This window comes from Leopardus geoffroyi, chromosome X (genome assembly GCF_018350155.1).
Source record: "Leopardus geoffroyi isolate Oge1 chromosome X, O.geoffroyi_Oge1_pat1.0, whole genome shotgun sequence".
In the NCBI taxonomy this organism is placed as follows: domain Eukaryota; kingdom Metazoa; phylum Chordata; class Mammalia; order Carnivora; family Felidae; genus Leopardus; species Leopardus geoffroyi.
Genome location: NC_059343.1, coordinates 111,105,112 through 111,124,549, shown reverse-complemented (window position 1 = coordinate 111,124,549; position 19,438 = coordinate 111,105,112). Strand labels below are relative to the sequence as shown.

The 19,438-nt window shown below is 44.1% G+C and overlaps 1 protein-coding gene across 2 annotated transcripts in view; it reads left to right on the top strand.

Annotated features, from left to right (window-relative positions):
- GPC3 (glypican 3) overlaps positions 1-19,438 on the top strand; it is a 426,034-nt gene that overhangs the window by 361,597 nt on the left and 44,999 nt on the right. The window contains exon 7 of one of the 2 annotated variants that reach the window (XM_045472532.1): positions 15,318-15,477. The exons of the other annotated variant lie outside the window; for it this stretch is intronic. Within the exon in view, the coding sequence (XP_045328488.1) occupies positions 15,318-15,477 (160 nt within the window). The remainder of the gene's footprint in view (positions 1-15,317; positions 15,478-19,438) is intronic. 2 annotated transcript variants of the gene reach the window in all.

The following is a 19,438-nucleotide window of genomic DNA, read 5'->3' as shown; positions in this document are numbered from 1 at the left end:
AGATGTTCCTGACTCTTTCTGGAAACATGAAAACACAAGATGTCCACCGTCTGAAATGTCAGGGTAGCCCTTAAACATAGTTGCTATTTAAAGATGTATAAATTACAACTAGCCCACCAAAGTTAATCTTTGGGACAGCAACATATTTGAAGTTTTGCTTTAGTTGAAAGGCACTATGACTTACGGATCCAATATTCAGTTTAACAAAATCAGTCAAGTGCTTAAATGTGTATAATAGGAAACAAAATGGAATTATGTTTAACTGAATGCAAATGCAGGGATTTCAGTATGACTAAGTTTCTCTGAGATGTTTTCAGCTGGAATATACAGGAAGAGATGAATGGGAGAAAAGGAAGTACCAATATTTTGATGGGTTGATTTATCCACTTAAGAGGGGATGAGATGAGGACTTTGGAAGGTATTATTCGACTACTTCCCCACACCTTCTAGCGAGGAACTCATTATGGACTATATATTTCTTGGGGGCAAGCTCCGTGTTCTATATACCACGTGTTCTATATAGCCAACCTAGGTGTTGACTGCCATATGCTCCCAGGGGCCATGTCATCCTCTTGGTACCCTGTGATTTGCCCAGGTTTGGCTAAGGACCCAGGAAAAAGAACCTCATTGCCCTCCTCCTGGACCTAAAAGCATTTTGTAACGCTCAAGTCCCTTTGCCTCTCTCTTATCTTATTTGTCCTGAACTGATTCTCCTATGATAATCCCCAAAGGTTAGGCAGAAAGTTAGCATTATATGCAGCACTGATATGGTTGAAAAGTTGTACCAACTATTGCCTTTGTGGGCTTGCTGTGCCCATTTGTAAAATGGGGTCCTTAGATCATGTGATCTCTCAGGCCTTTTCTAACTCACTTACCATTCCAAGTCTATGACCTAAATCCCTTAGTAATGTATTGAATATAATGCTGAGTACTTCTGGGCCCTCAATACATCTAATACCTCCATTTCTCATACTGGACACCATTCCGTGGGAGGTGAGTTCTCTGCTTCCCAACCACCTCCTTCCCTATTATATCTAGCTAGGACCCAAGTCGATTTCTTCAAAGATGAAAATTACCATGGCTGTGTCTGGAAGTCTGTTGAAGCAATACGTTGTTCAGAATGTATGCATATTACCTGGTATATCAAAAGAGGTTAAACATTGTGGAGGAGAGAAACAATTGTTGATTTAACAAAATGTTAACAGACTGTGACTAAAAGGAACCCCAGAGGATGGTGGAGAAGCCCACGTTAAAACTGGTCAAGACATTTGTACCTGCTGAGCTCAGTGAAAAACAAAGGTAGAACCATAAATATGTGTTGGCTACAGTCTGTTATAAGCTGTCCTTTTTCCCTCCCCCACTTATATTCTCCTATTTCTGCAACTCTATCAGTACTATCATCACCCCGTTGTTTTGTGGGACAGGGAAGGAGTCCAGGTAAGACATCCAGCCAAGTACTTCATCCCGGGAGCAAGCAAAATGTATATACCCCATCCACCAAAGAGACCCAACAGAGAAAATAATTCACCGTAATCTTTACTGACGTATACCTCGCCAAAATAGCATGGGATCAAGCCCTGCCCAACACTGAGAACAAATTAGCTGGACTGGGTTCCATGATGCTTTTCCAGACCCTGTGGTTAAATTCTAATAAGCTTCTTAGGAACAACAAGGGGCCTGTCTGAGGAATGGATTCCCAGGCAGAGCCAGTAAGAGAAATGCTTGATGGGGTTTAGAGTCCAAGAATAAGAAGCAATGATGAGAGAGACCCAGATGGGAATGGAAATGATCGTATCTTTACTAGACTTCAACTCTGTGCTTTGTTCAGAGAAGTGAAATTAAGATATGTTACCAAATGGTGAGTATATCGGTACACTAAATTAGTGAGTGTTTTACTTAGGGGAAAGAGGGTGAGTTTGAAGAATAGATTAGCCAAATGCTTAGTAGAAATGATTTTCGTAAGCATATACAATCAACCCAGCAGAACCTTGTGCAACTAGAATTTCTTTCTCTTTTATTATAATGTTTATTCACTTTTGAGAGAATGTTGTTCTATTTTTGATATTTGTTCATTTTGTGTGTGCTCCACACTAATGGGGGAGGGGCAGAGAGGGGGCGACAGAGGATCCAAAGCTGGCTCTGCCCTGCCAGCAGAGAGCCCAGTGCTGGGCTCAAACTCATGAACCGTGAGATCATGACATAAGCCGAAGTCAGATGCTTAATCGCCTGAGCCACCCAGGTGTCCCTGCAGCTAGAATTTCTGAATGTAGAATTGCCTAAGCTCACATTAGAAGAATGATCTCCAACCACTGATGTTAGGATCGCTAATATCAATAGCAAGTAAATGTAAATGGCTGGTTTTTGTTAAAAGACCATCTAACCAAATACGGGATTCTGACAAAGTAGTGCATATATTCAGAGTGTTAATGGCCAAGCTTGAGTTGAACTACAACGTTCAGTGATCTCCTTTCAAACCGTATGCTAAACAATTACCAAAAGGCAGAGCTCGAATTCCTCTGCTGTTGCCATTGCACATTCCTTCATGCGGTGTTTGACCACTCCATTCAAACCACTGGGGGTACAGAAAGGAAAACTACACCACGATAAGGAAGTATTTAATAATTTGGTAGCTGAAGTGTATGTGTAGGGTTGTCAGTGGCCCTCACAACATTCCAAAACCCTACTGGTCTTCTGTGACCAAAGTGTTACAAAACCCATACGTGGTGGATCCAGAGAGAGCCAAGTGTTCTTGCATCTTCGATGCTGTATTTACCAAATAATATTTACCAAATTTATTTTACCAAATAAAGCACCGTTTTAGAACATATCCCAACTTTTCACATTTGAAACGATTGCCCCAATCGTTTCTTCAGTGAATCTTCACTCAGGGAGGAGGGCTAAAAAGTACACAAGGGCACCATTCTTTTGCTTCTTCTGTGTCAATCTCTGAAAGTATGTGATTAAATATGAATATTATAATAGTTTTACTCATGCTTCCTGTGGGAGCCCATTTCCCTCTTAAGATTCTATAGCCTAAACCTTGGAAAAGGAAAGGTTTGAAGCTCTCTGACCTCCGAGGAAATACTAACGAGAAATTCAGAATCTAGTTGTTCATCAAGTCCCAGCTAATTTATTTATACCAGATGTACCGGGTCATTTATTATGCTTCAGAATAATACAATTTGGCCTTAATTATCTGAAACCTATTTTAAAACTCCTATTTTTCACGTAGTATACCAGAGAAGGAAAACTGTTTCCACTGAAAACCTATTTTTAAATCCTGATCTAGACCTAGTCTTTAAAGGAAGGAAGCTTTGACAGGAAAACTAGAGGCATCTCAGTGATCCTTGGTGGGCCAGCGGCCTTCCAGAACAATAGTGAACCATGGTTCTCCAGCCATTGAGGTTGATCCTTCAAGCCCCATTCTTGATGACATGGCTAACTGTGGTTCATACACAGAGGTTATTTTTAGAGGCAAGAGTTTTCATTTCCCAAAAGTATAACCACAAGATGTCTATTTGGAATGGATCAGATTTATACTAGGACAATAGTAAAAGCTCAGATTATGCCTGTGTAACCTCAGTTCCCTGAGGAAGTGTGTAATATTTTGGTACTCTCTTACCCTGGGATCCTTGCCCTCTGTCAATGGCCCTCATCTAACTGAGGCAATTGCTTTGGAAACCGAGCGGCGCTGTGGGGTTTCACAGATGTCTTCCAAGTAAGTTTTCCTTACGGGAGAAGTCTTATTTTGTCCTTGTGGCTTTTCACGATGATTTAAAACTGACGTAGGGACAACAATTCAGTAATCGTCAGCAATGGTGGTAGCCAGAGTCCGAGGCTTTCAGAGAGAAATTGGATTTGGTGGCCTGCAAGGGCACCCTGCTGCACCTGCATTTTGTGGCCACCCCTGCCGAATCAGCCTGATCTGGCCAGCTTCTCGAGTCCAGGCCAGCCTTGCCTCCAGCCTTACAACTGGGATGGGACTTCGTGGGACTTTTGGCCCCTTAAACTGAGATTTAGTCTACCAGGCTAGAGACCTGAAAGGCAGGCATTACAGGCGCACCTGGGTGGCTCAGTCGGTTAAGCGTCTGACTCTCGATTTCTGCTCGGGTCATGATCTCGTGGTTTGTGGGTTTGAGCCCTGCATCAGGCTCTGTGCTGACAGTGCGGAGCCTGCTTGGGATTCTCTCTCTCCCTCTCTCTGCCTCTCCCCCGCCCTCTCTCTCTCTCTCTCTCTCTCAAAATAAATAAATATACTTTCAAAAAAAAAAGAGGAAGGCATTACCGAGCCCAGAGTTAGCACACACAAGCTGACTAATCTAGCAAACAGAATATTCACCGGAAATTATAAGAAGCTCACTGGGTGGCCTTGAGAATCCCATCCAGCCACTTACTGTTTTGGTTGGCCACATCCCTTTGGGTGAGTTGGTTCATTTGCCTAGATGCTTTTTTTAAATTTTATTTTAAGTAGGCTCCAGGCGAAGACTCAGACTCATGACCCTGAGATCAAGAGTCACACGCTCCACGACTGAGCCAGCCAGGTGCCCCTGACTTCACCTCACTTTATCAGAGTAAGAGGCTCCTTCAACCGGAGCAGAATATGGTACCTGCCTCTCAGGATTGCCCTAATAAAGTGAATGCTGGCAGTCGGTCACTTAGTCTATGTGTCTATCTGTGTAGCGTCAGTGATCTGAGGGCTCCCTGGCAGGAATCGGCTATTTCTCCATACCAGAGCAATAGCAGTGGCCTGTCAGAGCAGGGTTGCAGAGATGGGGAGTGGGAGAGATCTCAAGGTGGTGAATAAATTGCTTATTTACTTTGTCAACCCATTGGCCCGTTCATTCGTTCAGTTACCCAGCATTTCCTAAGCACCTACTACGTCTCAGGCACCGTTTGAGTCCCAGGACCGTGCCCTTTCCCAGTTAATGATGGAGTACAGAAGCTCGCATCTCTGACTCCACTCCAAATTCTACCAGCCTTACATTAGCTCCCCTTAACCAGTTGTCAAGCTAAACACGGGTACATCGTCTCACACCGCTCTCAGCGACCATTACCTTATTTGTAAAAGGAGGCTAATCATACTTGCCCTGCTGCCTCATGGGGGTCCTGGACGGATCAACTGAGAAAGCAGATCTGGAAGTACCTTTAATTATAGAAATGATAAAATGCTGACAGCAGTGACGCATTACGATTTTTCTGAGGGCCTGCAGAGTTCCACAGAACGAGCCCTGCCCACACTGCAACTGAAGGTCAACGGATACCAACAGTTCAGAATTCCTCTCCTTCAGAGACTCAGATATACGGGAATATATCGGTTTTAATATATATCGTCGTGGGAACACTTACTGTGCGCCAGATACTAAGCTCATGCTTGACATGGATTACCTCGTTTAATCCCCACAGCAACGTAGTGATACATACACGTATGGTTATACCCGTTTTATGGATAAGAAACATCAGGGGTTTTAGACGGGTTCAAGAGCAACTTGTTTATAGTAACAAAGCTGGGAAATGATAGAGTCTAGATTTGAATGCGAGTTTTCTGACTCTAGAGTGTGAGCTTTTAACCACCGTGCGCTACCCCCTCTTGGGAGAGAACAAAACTCCATACGGTTCTCAGCTATTGGGAAGAGTACCGTCATTTTTTTGTATTTTCTTTTAAAGCAGTGGACAGCTTCCCAAAAGCGCAGAGAACCATTTCTACCGCGGAGAGGGAGCCCCGCTGAAATCGCTTTCATTTTATCTCCAGTTTGCTTCTTGCGCATCCTGGTTTGTTTTACCATCTAGACATTGATTTCATCAGGAGGACTTAGGCGCACGGGTGTCAGTGCCACGTTAACAAATGGCAAGTAAAAATCGGGGGAGCTGGATGTGGGGGAGAAAGCGCGTGCTGTGAACGAGAGGCGGGCGTGGGAGCCAGGGCCGGACAAGAGTGTATCTGGGTGTGGGTGGCCTTCTTACTGATTCCATATGGAAACCCAGCTCGAGCAGGTCTGTGTGCTCTTCACCGCTAACATCTCTGCGTGCGTCCTCCGAACACAGACCCTCCTCTCCCCGGGAGCATCCAGATGGGTTTCCTCACGGAGCTCGGTTAGCGGGTGTTGCTCACGGAAAAGAGTTTCCTCAGACTCCTCAAAGACCTCCACTCAGCCTTGTCTCCGGTGGCTCGGTGTTTGGCCGTGGAGCGCTCCTTCTTTTGCCTTACGGGGCATTCGTAATAAGCTTTTCGTGTCTCCTTCCGTGGCTACGACTTCTACTCCTTCTCCTCCTCCCCTTCTTCCTCTTCAAGATTGTCGTCGTCCTCGGCAGCAGAGCTAGCACGTTCGAGAACTTAGTACCTCGCCAGGCAATGTGCCAAACACCTTACACTTACACGCAGCTATCTATTTATTTGTTCGCTCATCCACTCAATGAATATTTATTGCACTTTCACTTTGAACCAAACGCTCCGCTATATACGTGCTGGTAATCGAAACAGACCAGCGCCCCTTCTGTTACTCTAGGGGGATTTATAATTACCGACTGTGGAAAGTTCTATGACGGAAGGATGCATGGGACCGTGAAAGGTGAATGAATAGCATCATCTTCCATTTTACAGGTAAGGAAACTGAAGCTCAGAGAGATTGAGTAAGTTGCCCAAAGTAACACAGCCAGGAAGTAGGCTGCGTGGAGATTCAGATCCACGCTGGTCAGATTCCAAAGCTCACACTCTTAACTGCTATACTTTATTGCCTCTCCAATGTGTGAAGCGCATATATAGCCATTAATTCTAGCCCCATACATTTGGGCTCTGGCTGCATCTCAAATGTGTGGAGTTGCAATTGTTTCCAATTAGTTGTGGCTGCGGTTTGGTGCATTTGTTCAAAGAAAGTGTGCATGCAGAACAGAGGTCACGTGCCCTGAGTCCTGTGGATGTGCACAACGTATAAATAATAATGGCATTCCAGAAAAGCTGGGATTCATTGGAATCGCCGCATTTGTTTCCCATTAGCTTATGCTACTCAAATACAAACAGTAAAGCATGTGTTTACATTGCTGTGGACATGGAAAGCCGGGCCCCCAAAGCATTCCTTGCAGGTTGTATAAAGCTTAGCATCCAAATAGTTCAGAATCAGTTTTATAAGCCCAGCTTAATAGCTTTAAAATGTAACCTGGATTCCAGATATTGAAAAACCGCCCAGAGAGAGGTATGCGAGTGGCCCAAAGAGACAAGGCCAGCTAAATCCTCAAACTATGTACCAAGCCCCATATTTGCAGTTATCTGTTTTGTTTCTTATCCTTTATTTTTAAAAAAGCTAAAGAGCTTAAAGTCCAGAAAACTCTTAGCCACGGAGCAGCAGTAATGGAATTTTTCATTCTATTCTAACCAGCTGTCTGAAGCTTTTCAAAACAAACCTGTTTATGATGAGATCGTTTGGTTATTTAAGACCGTGTAAGATGGCAAGGCTGGGAAAAACAAGTGGGAGGCATCCAACAGCATTATCTCCCCCTTCCCGGTCTCCCAGCCAATAACAAAAGGCTTTCCCATCAAGCTATAGTTCACAGCTAGCATCTGAGAAGGTGAGATTGAACTGGAAATCATCTCGGGTAAATAAGACGGCAAAACTGTGAGATGAAGGCCCCATTCGTTGATATCTTTGCCTAACACAGCATGTTTTTGTTGAAGGGCTCTTGGCTTGGAAGCAGAAGCCTTTATTTTTACTTATTTTAAGTTTTTATTTGCTTGTTTGTCTGTTTTTGAAATAACCTCTATGCAAGCGTGGGGCTCGAACTCGTGACCCCGAGATCGAGAGTTGCACGCTCCACCGACCGAGCCAGCCAGGCGCCCCCAGAAGCCTTCATTTTTAATGAGGTCTCCATCCCTTACTCAGGGACTTGGCCAAGTTATGTCCTGTCTCTGAGCCTCAGCGTCCTCCCTTGATGTGGGAAATAGGGATGGTAATCTTCCTCGTTGCACAAATTGGCGGTGGGGATCGGAGGAGTCCATGAGAGAGCGTATGTTAAACCCTAGCACAGTGTGTGGCTGATAAGGTCCATATCTTTGCAATCAAGATAATTCCAAGAGGCACGTTATTTATACCATATAGACAGATCAAGAGTGGCTGCTCTCCCTGGTCTAATTTCAACATATTTGATCCCCCTAAGAACAACAAGTATGTTCTTTGATCTTTGTTCTCCTGCCAAGCAAGCCCGAAAAGAGCTTTGGCCAACTCACATCGTCTCATGCCACAATATTCTTTTGTTATCCTGGTTATGGTTTTAAGAATGTGAAATTGCTATATTCTGGGAAGCCCTCTTTTCTCCTACACCGTGGTTCTAATTTTCTTCAGTAATTATTCCAGGCTTTTTGGTTCCTTTTATCGCACAGCCCCGAGTACCTGTTCCAAAGCTAACTTTAAATATTTCACTTTCTAATCAAATGAACTCACTCACCTTTACACAAGGGTATTTTCATTAACTACAAAGACAAAAGGTCATGATGTCTGTACTTACGTGAAAGGGAAATCATCAGATGGAATTTACTTTTTGAAAAAAAAAAATGGTTTGAAGAGCACGTATTAAGGATTCGAACACGCATGCGGCTGAGGTGACTCTTCATCGAACAGGATTTCAGAGGGCTTCTGGGAAGTAGAGTGACACCGGAGCAGCCTTCATCTCACAGTTTTGCCGTCTTATTTACCCTCTGGGCCTACTAAATCAGAGGCTCTGTGGCTGGGGCCCAGGAGCCCCAGCTTTTAACAGGTATCTTAAGTGATCCTTACAGACATTGTAGACTCACTCCTATGCTGTATAAAAGTGGACGTATACTTTTTTAAGGCTTTATTTGTTTTAAAGTAATCTGTACTCCCACCATGGAGCTTGAACTCACAGCTCTGAGATCAAGTCATAAGCTCTGCCAACGGATCCAGCCGGGCGTCCCTAAACAATGTATGTTCTCTTTGACCCAGTGATCCTACTAGTGGGAAACTAAGGAAATAATCCAAAATATGGGAAGAGTTATGTGACAGCTCCTGGTGCCTCATTTTTACTTACAAGAACAAAAAAATGAGAAGCAATGTCAATGTTCAGTAGTAGGAGCACGGTTAAGTGAATCTCGGTAGATTCCTTAAAGGCACTGTGTCGGTGTTTTATCACATTTAAAGCGTTGCTTTCACCGCATTTATTCATTACAACAGTTCTGTGAGGCAGGCATTATTTTCCTCATTTTACAGATGAGGACTCCGAGGTTTAGGGGGAATAAACAGCAGGTAGTAAATGGGGGGGGGGGGAAGCTAACAATGGGGGAAACCAGGATTCTAATCCAAGTCAGTCTGATTCTAAAATCCAAATTCACCTCTTTAAAACTGTAGGCGTTACAAAGAAGCCCACCTTTGAAAACACAGATGTTGTTTATTAGTGTTTGGGAATTCGGGATTTTTCCTGATTTCTCTTTCCTTTCACCTTGGTGTATTATATGGATACTTATACAGTTAAAGTATTAGACTATAAATAAAAAATTGATGGTATATTTAAACAACTGTGAGAGTCTCATGGGGCTCAACCAGAGTTGATTATGGGGGTGGTGGGGTGAAATAATCAGACCTGTGTTTTAATAAGCTAGTTTACATTGATAACCATTATTCTGAGCCTTGGCTTTTAAAAAGCTATCAGGATAGTGTCCTTTGAAAATGGCAAGCAGTTAATCAAAAGCATTAGGCACCTAAAGTTAACCGATTGTGTGCGAGGCCCTCATAACTTTCTTTTTATGAAGTGAGTGTTCAGTCTGGAAGACATTGTAAAGAGTGAGAGAGGGAACAAAAAGGTCAATATTGTGAATTGTAATTAGCTGATTTGATTTCGGTGCCAGATTCCCGGCTGTACGGAATCCACAATATCACTGGCAATTCTTCATCGCGGACATGTTACCCTTCTTTCAACACTCTGGAGCTTCAGATTCTTCTTTAGGACTTTCTGCATTAATAATAGTTGTCTAGATTTGAATTTGTTTTCTCAATGTGTGAGGGTTAGGCGCACCGGCAGATGTCTGTGCAATGGTTTCAACGTATACCGTAATCCTTCAATGTGGAAGTTGTCTCCAAAATGGGAGTCATGTAAGACTAAAGAAGTAATCTCGCTGGCAAGATTTTAAAGTCTTTTTAGGGGCGCCTGGGTGGCGCAGTCGGTTAAGCGTCCGACTTCAGCCAGGTCACGATCTCGCGGTCCGGGAGTTCGAGCCCCGCGTCGGGCTCTGGGCTGATGGCTCAGAGCCTGGAGCCTGCTTCTGATTCTGTGTCTCCCTCTCTCTCTGCCCTTCTCCCGTTCATGCTCTGTCTCTCTCTGTCCCAAAAATAAAGTCTTTTTAATTGCACTTAAAAAAAATTGAGGGGCGCCTGGGTGGCTCAGTTTGGCTAAGTGTCCGACTTCGGCTCAGGTCACGATCTCGTAGTTCGTGAGTTTGAGCCCCGCGTCAGGCTCCGTGCTGACGTCTTGGAACCTGGAGCCTGCTTCGGATTCTGTGTCTCCCTTTCTCTGCCCTTCCCCCACTCATGTTGTCCCTCTCTCTCTCTCTCTCTCAAAAATAAATAAACATCAAAACATTTTTTTAAAAAAATAATAAAGCAATCAGCTATATACTTAAGATTAGAGTATTTAAAAAAAAAATTGAACTACCAGAGAATATTAGGAGCATTGTACATGGGGTTGGAAAACGGCCTCTCAAAGATTAGCTATAGATCGTAGCTGGGGTCATCCAAAGTTTTAGCTAGTCATTCACAAGTTCTTCTATAATTAATCTGTGCTTTGGCTTTCTCCTTTTCCATGAGGTTGTGGAACCTTTGAAAGAATTAAAGATACTGTGCCAATTTATTTTGCTTCCATTCAATAGCACATTTATTGAGTACCTATTAGGTGCCAGACATCGCCCTAAATGTAACGAGGTTCAAAGATAAATAAGACTGAGCCCCTGCACAGCTCCCAGTCTGGTGACACAGCAAAGTCACACGTACAAATAAATAAGACCAGGCTGCATACATAAGATGCTGTTTAGGAGGTACAGACAAAGGAAGCGGCGGTGGAAAAAAGAAAGGGAGAACAGGGGCGCCTGGCTGGCTCAGTCGGTTGAGCATCTGACTTCAGCTCACGTCATGATCTCATAGGTCATGAGTTTGAACCCCACATCGGGGGGTGGTTCAGAGCCAGCTTGGGATTCTCTGTCTCCCTCCCTCTCTTTCTCTTTCAACAAATAAACGTCAAAAAAGTTCCTTAAAAAAAGGAAAGGAAGAGGGGCGCCTGGGTGGCGCAGTCGGTTAAGCGTCCGACTTCAGCCAGGTCACGATCTCGCGGTCCGTGAGTTCGAGCCCCGCGTCGGGCTCTGGGCTGATGGCTCAGAGCCTGGAGCCTGTTTCTGATTCTGTGTCTCCCTCTCTCTCTGCCCCTCCCCCGTTCATGCTCTGTCTCTCTCTGTCCCCCAAAAAATAAATAAACGTTGAAAAAAAAATTAAAAAAAAAAAAAGGAAAGGAAGAGCCATAATGACCATCTGTGGTAGCCAGGAAGACTTAAGGAAGTGGCATTTGAACTCGGCTTATTAGAAGGATGGAGTGCTTTCAATAGACAGAAATGCAAGCGGCTCGTACTAGGTGCTCAATTAATGTTTGCTGATGAGGCTAATGACAGACACAGATATGAGATGTGCTTGAGAAATAGCAAGTTTACTAACCCACATCCAATCGCAAATTCCCCTTATATGAAGCAATTCCAATTCAGGTAATCCGTGACATACATGAAGGTCATTTTTTTGAAAATTAACCTAAAAAGGCTTCTATCAAAAGCAATTTTCTCATACGAAGTCACGGTAAAGAAGGAGATCAGGGTGTAGTGGATCAAATTGAAGTGACATCAGCAGTGTTCAAAGAATGGTTTCTGGACCCTGGTGATCCATGCAGCCTAGGGATCCGCAAGGTCAAAATCACCTGCAAAACAGTTCCACGATGTTATTTTGCCCTTTTCACTGTGCTGATACTTGTGCCAATGGTGCGAAAGCACTGTTGAGTACAACTGTCAGCACCACAGTGTGAATCAAAGCAGTGACACCGGGACACCTGCGTGGCTCAGTGGGTTAAGGGTCCAAATTCGGCTCAGGTCATGATCTCGTGGCTTGTGAGTTCAAGCCCCGTGTCGAGCTCTGTGCTGAGAGCTCAGAGCCCGGAGCCTGCTTCGGATTCTGTGTCTCCCTCTCTCCCTGCCCCTCCCCTGCTCACACTCTGTCTCTCTCTGTCTCTCTCTCTCAAAAATAAATACACATTAAAAATTTTAATTAAAAAAGAATATCATACCTGGAGCACCTGGCTGGCTCAGGTGGTAGAACATGCAACACTTGATCTTGGGGTCATGAGTTCGAGCCCCACACTGGACACAGAGATAACTTTAAAAAAAAAAAAAAGCCATGGCTGAAGCAGTAAAATGATTAGTTTATTAAACTATAACCCCTGAGTATCCTTGTAAAAAATATTCTGTTACAAAATGCAAAGTACATTTAAGGTATTTCTGCTGCAAACTGTGTGGATGTGTGTCTCAAGGAAAAGCACTTGTAAGATCATTTAAGCTAGGAGCTAAACTGGCCTCATCTTTCATGGAACACCATTTTTATTTCAGATAATACCTGACAAACTATGGTTATACAGACTTGGGTATTTGCTAGGCATTTTCTTTGAAAGGAATAAAGAGAACCCATCAGTTAAAGGAAAAGCTGACAGCATTTGTTGCCAATGAGAAAATTTAAACTTTCAAGAGAAACTCAACATTTTAGAAAATCCGTATTTGCCACTGTGAGCTTGAGAGCTTCCCAATGCTTCGACTTTTCCTGATGAGATTGGAGATGATGTAATTAATAAATGTGCTTTTTTTATGTCTCATATAATAAGAGGTGTTGACATTTGGAAAACCTACATAGCTCAGTGAACCAATATTTTTTTTTAATTTTTTTTAACGTTTATTTTTGAGACAGAGAGAGACAGAGCATGAATGGGGAGGGGCAGAGAGAGAGGGAGACACAGAATCAGAAGCAGGCTCCAGGCTCTGAGCCATCAGCCCAGAGCCCGACGCGGGGCTCGAACTCCCGGACCGCGAGATCGTGACCTGGCTGAAGTCGGACGCTTAACCGACTGAGCTACCCAGGCGCCCCGAACCAATATTTTTTTAATGTTTATTTACTTTTTGAGAGAAAGAGAGAGACAGAGTGTGAGTAGGGAGGGGCAGAGAGAGAGGGAGACACAGAATCCGAAGCAGGTTCCAGGCTCTGAGCCGTCAGCACAGAGCCTGACGCAGGGATTGAACTCACGGACTGTGAGATCATGACCTGAACTGAAGTCGGTCGCTTAACCCACTGAGCCACCCAGACACCCCTCAGTGAACCAGTGCTTTTGGATGAACCCCTGTATGACAGTACAAAATGGGTAAAAGGTCCATTCAAAGTTCAGAACATACCAATGGATTTTAATGGGACAGAACATGAAAAGTATATTCATATGGTTTCATATTGCACATTGTGAGGAAATTTCCCCCCTTGTTGAGAGTGTCTATGAAGTATCAATGACAAATAGTGACAGTTATCTGAAAAGGCTACTAACATACTTCTCTTTCGCCACTACATTTCTGTGAGACCTGGATTTTCTACAAATATTTCAACCAAAACAACATGTAACAACAGATTGAACGGAGAAGCAGATATGATGATCCAGCTTCCATATTAAGCTGGACTTTAAAAGACATTTGCAAAAATGTACAACAACGCCACCCTTCCTTCTAACTCCCTTATGTCAGGGAAAATATATATTTCTTTTTCATTAGAAAACGTTATTTCTGTGAGCACATCGTGGGTTTATTACTGTTATGTTTAGACAAGTTATTAAATATTTTTTACATTTCTCAGATATAATTTCTAAGATAGTAAGTGTCAGTAGATATAACTTGTATAAACAGAAGTTCTCTGATATTCCAAGTAAGAGTAAAAGGGGGTTCTGAGACCAAAAAGTTGGAGAGTCACTGGTCTAGCTTGTCCTGGCCTATGCATCTGTATTATACATTTAGGGTACATTTACATTTACATTTACATTTACATTTACATTTACATGTAGGGTGGGGAGGGCCAGAGAAAGGGTACATTAGAGCTGCAGAATAGAGATGGTGCTAGAGTGGGAGAGGGTGGGTGGTTTGGCTTCTCTGACACCATTGGAGGTAGCTTATTGGACTTTTCCTTCCTTGCTTGGAAAAGAACCAAAGCCACCGTCACATGTCTGTACGGTACACAGCTTGTTTCAACTAGATCTTGGTGTAGCAGCTAAATCACAAGTAAAGAACATAAAAGAATACTTTGCAGTGACAGTGAACACAGATAACAGAAACCGCAGAAACCAAGACGTGTCGGTGCATGCGTTTTATTTTTCTGGATACCTCTTGCGCAATTGCAAAGATCTCATTTTCGGTAGATCCAGCATCTTTTGTTGGCCATTATTTAAAACTAGGAAGTGGGCCTGACATTTAAGACTGAGAGTGGATGGTGGGGCAGGAATAGAGGACGCTGGAATACAGCCCCGGAGAGAGATGAAGCAGAAAAGCGAAATGGGGTCTGAGAACTGCCCCCACAGACCATTGATGCTGTGAGCTGGGCTTTTGGGTCAGTGGAGAGATTTGGGGGAGGTGGCAGTCACATAAAATTAGACGTTGACCACATAACTGAAAAGTCAGACACAAAACACACGTGTCTCTTAGTAGGCATGTTACCTACAATAAAGCAAAACGAATCTCAAACCATCTTATTGAAATCGTGGAACGGGGAGAGGTTTTTAAAGCTTTTCTGGTGATCAAGACACGGTATGTGGCAATTAATTGTACGTATTCATTTAAAATGTGTGTAAAATGTCATCGCTAGTCTCTTCTTCTAGTGGGAAGCATTTGTTATTTTAATTTGGCGAATGGGAACGTAGGGGGCTTCTATAGGGATCTTGTCTGATCTTGGTGTCCTCTCAGCCGATAAATATGCTTTGCCTATACATCCTAAGTTTCTCTCATCGGTGAGTGCTACCACGGAGGCTTTCGGGAAATTAAATACCATGGTATGGAAAAGTCTGATGCGGTATATGCTCTAGTTGAGAATCCTGTCAAACGCTATGGAATGTTCCAGACTATAAGCAGTTTACACCTATCTGCATTTGAAAAATGATTTTTCAAAGCCCCTGTGTAATTCATTCACCATTTTTTTAATGCCTCCTGCCAGCAAGACACAGTTTCAGACCTACCTGAGAAATCTCAAGCGCGGTACATTTCTGGTCGTTTCTTGCAGCTCCTGAGGACCATGTCTGTGCCCAAAGGTCGAGTTCTGGATAAAACCCTTGACGAGGAAGGGCTTGAAAGTGGCGACTGTGGCGACGATGAAGACGAGTGCATCGGGGGCTCGGGGGACGGCACCACGAAAGTGAGGAACCAGCTCCGCTTCCTTGCAGGTGCGTGTGAGCGCCGGCGCGTCTGAGCAAAAATGGCCATGCTCGCAGAGTCAACTGACTCTGCTCTCTATAACTTTCCACAAGTCCCTGCAACATAGAATGCCTTCAACTCTGCAAGGAAATAGTGTATTCTAGAAAAATAAAGTTTTCAGGTAGGCTTCTTTTTTTTTTTTTTTTTTTTTTTTTCCCCCCATCTCTGGACCCGGGTAGATTCAAAGGGTAACTTCCTGTTTGTTATTTTATCCTCTGAAATGAGCTGACCTAATCACGTGGCTCTGTTTCCCGTTGGACATTTCCTTGGTTCCTCTCAGTTATAAAAAGCAACGCGGTCTTCGGAGTCTAGTGAAAACCAGCAGTGAGGTAACCTTGGAAGGAAGCATAAGAATACCGTTCCTGTTTCTGTCTTCATACCATTGCTCACGTTTATTTCGGTAGAGATGCTCCTCTTTTGACCCGTCTTAAATTACACCCATCCCTCCGCTGTATGTTGACTAACCTGGCATTAAAACTTAATACTTTTTCAAAAAACAATTACAGCCATCCCTCAAAATGCATTTCAAGTTTGCTGCAGTAAAAAAGAAAAAAAGAAAAAAGCTTTAGGGAGAGAGCGAACTTGTATTTGCATTCTGGCTGTCTTCCTCCTAAGACTTCACTCCCTTGTTCACCAAACGGGGGTCATTGCCCCGACTTCACAGGACTACTGCAGGATTAAATCAGGAGGGCAAAGTCGTACAGTATCTAGCCTGGTACCTACCACATTCTTGGTGCTCCATAATTGTTACTTTCCTTGAACGAAATCTTTTACAACCAGGCTACACGTGTCTCCATCCTCTCTGAATTACTAAAACAAACTCTACCAACGCTTTCCAGAAATAGTCTGCAGTGGCCCCCACGTTCCATTCCTAGGGCACAACGCGATCACCCAGAGGCTGGCATCTTATAATCAGTAAAAATAATAGAAGCCAACACTCGATGGACATTAACCATGCTCTAAGCACTGTGCCGAAATTTTAGCTGCATTGCCTTATGTCATTTTCACAATGAACGAGGGGTTGTCCTTATTCCCGCTTTACAGATGAGCAAATGGATGCTGGAGTAGAGTCATTTGCTTACAGCCGTGCAGTCGCTAAGGGCAGAGTCAGGGTTCAGAGCTAGGAAATGAGATTCTGGAGGCCACTCTTGGACCAGCTCCACTCCGATTCTTCTTTCTCTGCTCATCTAGACAATTGTAGAAAGACTGAAATCTGCTTTGTATTTTGCTACCCAAGAAAGCTTTCAGTCATCTAAAGCTTGCCTGCATGATTCTTCAAAATATTGACTGGTCCCGGCATTGATCCTTGGGGCACACCAATTTTCCTACTTCTCCAAAAATGCCCCTGCCTATCCCTGCTCTTGCTTTTCTGCCTATAAGCCACTTCCCTATCCTTGTCAGAACACTACTCCACAGTTCCATGGTGACTTAACTTTTTTCAACAGTGTCTGGTAGGGGACCTTGTCAAGGGCCTTTTCAAAATCTAAATAGATTACATCCACTGGTTTTCCTTTGTCCACATGCACATTTATCCTCTCAAAGAATTCTAGTCAATTAGTTAGGCATGATTAACCCTAAGTGCTTTGTAAACTGTAAAACACTACACAAATGGTGGTTAATTTAATTTACAGGAAAAATGATGCCTTACCCCCAATAGGTTACACTTGGCTAACATGTTCAGTGATCCTACCAGCCTGGAGCTCCTTCGGTCCCCTTTGAAATGTTTCTCATGGAGAGGAGACTCATTGGCAATCTGCCAGGTTCATGGCACAATAGCTGTTTGGAACGACAAGCCATATACTTTGGTCAGCTGTTACACAATTTTACCCCAAATCTGGGTAGATGCCATCTGGTCCCGGTGATTCATCAACATCCATTTAGTCAACTAGGCTTGGAACACTCTGTACGTTTACTGCCGTCTCACTTAGAATTCCAGATTCCTTCCTCCAAAACACAACTTGGGAATAAAAAAACAAGGCTCAGAGTGGGTTCAGACTCTATTCTGTCTCCCTCTTGTCCCCGCCCAGACCTTTTACACCATAACCAACAAGCGGTCCTACTGGCCAGCCGCCCTGGCTCACATCTTCCCTTGTTTCGCTGAACTGGATGAAGTGCAGGACACGTCGTTTTCTCTGTTCCTGACTTTCTTTCTAGCTCCCATGTGTCCTGGGCCAAGCCCCTTCCTCTTTTTGGAAGTCAGTTAGTTTCTCCATTTGTGAAACAAAGAGCGCGCCCAGTTCTTGCAGGCCATTCTAGTGCCAGCAATCCGTGATGCTGTTCATTTATTTGGCTTTGGTCCCTGGCAGGGTGCTTATTTGGGTCTCGGGGACATCTTCTTTTGTGTTTTCTTCTGACCTCGTAGGTTCCCTGCTTTCTTACTTCATGTCTCTTGTTACGTAAGATTGTGGCAATGAAATAAAATCATCATCATCATCATCATCATCATCATCATCAAATCAGCCACGCAAAGCATTTGGCATGGTGCCTGGCACCTAGTAAGCACTCAAAAAAGCCTATCTACTATTAAAGCAACTGGTCTGTTGCTGCTAACTGCTAACCTCTGGAGCTCAAAGAGCCTGCAGATGTAGCTTAGAATTAGCTTGTTTTATTAGTTTGTTTGTTTAAGACTCATAAAAGGCAATTACAACCAGGTCACCAACATGCGGCAATATCCCCAGTACCCCTTGCTACTCCAAGTGGGGTCCGTGGACCAGCAGCATCCGTATCATCTGGGAATTTGTTAGAAACGCAGACTTTCAGAGCCCACCTCAGACCTGCTGGGTCATAAGGTCATGTTGACAAGGTCCCTAGCTGATTTGTTTGCCCCCTTTCCACCTTGTAACCGAGCACTTGTGGCACTTAGGTTTAATACGTGAAGCATCTGAAAAGCCACTAAACTGGCCACAGTGAGCCAAGTGTTCCAGGAATCTAAAAGATGCCTGAGGCCCGGTCACCCATATGATACATTAGGACACTTGGGTTCCAGTTCTAGCACATTTATGCACAGCGGGACCTTGAGCAAGTGATGTCGTGCTCTGAGCCTCAGTTTCTCCAGCTGTAAAGTGGGGCTGCTCACCCTCACCGGTCTCAGTGAGTTGTTGTGGAAATCAGAGGCGATAATGAGTACGCAAGTGCTTTGCAACCCGTTAGGCTCTACAGATATTTATAATGACCAGGAGACATTATTAATGCAAAAATCTCTGGAAGCTCTTTGGCTTTCTCAGCGTCCATAGTTCGGCACGAATTTTCTGCAAAGATTGAATTTAGCCCATGAGTTAGAAAATGCTCTTGCGCTGAACACCGTGTTCAAGCTCCCTTCCAGGGACGGATCGTCCGTGATGGACCTGGTTGCCATCAGCACTGTTCCCAGTTATTGGCCTTGTCAAAGCTCTTGTTGTCAAGCTGTTTGGGAAGCTGGCTGGTCCCAGCGCTTTGGCTGGGGCTGACTTCTGAGAAGCTTTGCAAGCTCTGGCCAGGTGTCCCCAGCCAAGACATGATGACTAAGCATCTTAAGCATCTGCCCCCTCTCTGCCAAGTCCCCACTCTCACCCACACAGAAAACCATGCATACACAAGCACATACTCACGTAGGTGCTCATGTGTGCGCGCACACACACGCCTGCTGTTGGAAACACAACTGAAACACATGCTCAGAAAACAACCCAGCAAGGAACACGCATCTTAGAGATATCTGTTACCACTCCCTCACCCCCTTCCTCCCTGGGCTTGTTTTTACTCCAGCTTGCACTACTCCGTGGGTACAGCCAGAACATTCTGGTGAGCCTAATGTCTTTATAACTGCGAGTCAGAAAAAGAAGGTAATCTTGTCTCGAGCTGCGTCAAAGATGGGGGAAGTGGTCGTGGATGCCGTGAGAGCCTAGCTCTTTGGATGAGGGATGTGGAAACAGGCTGTAGAAGACAGACACGTTC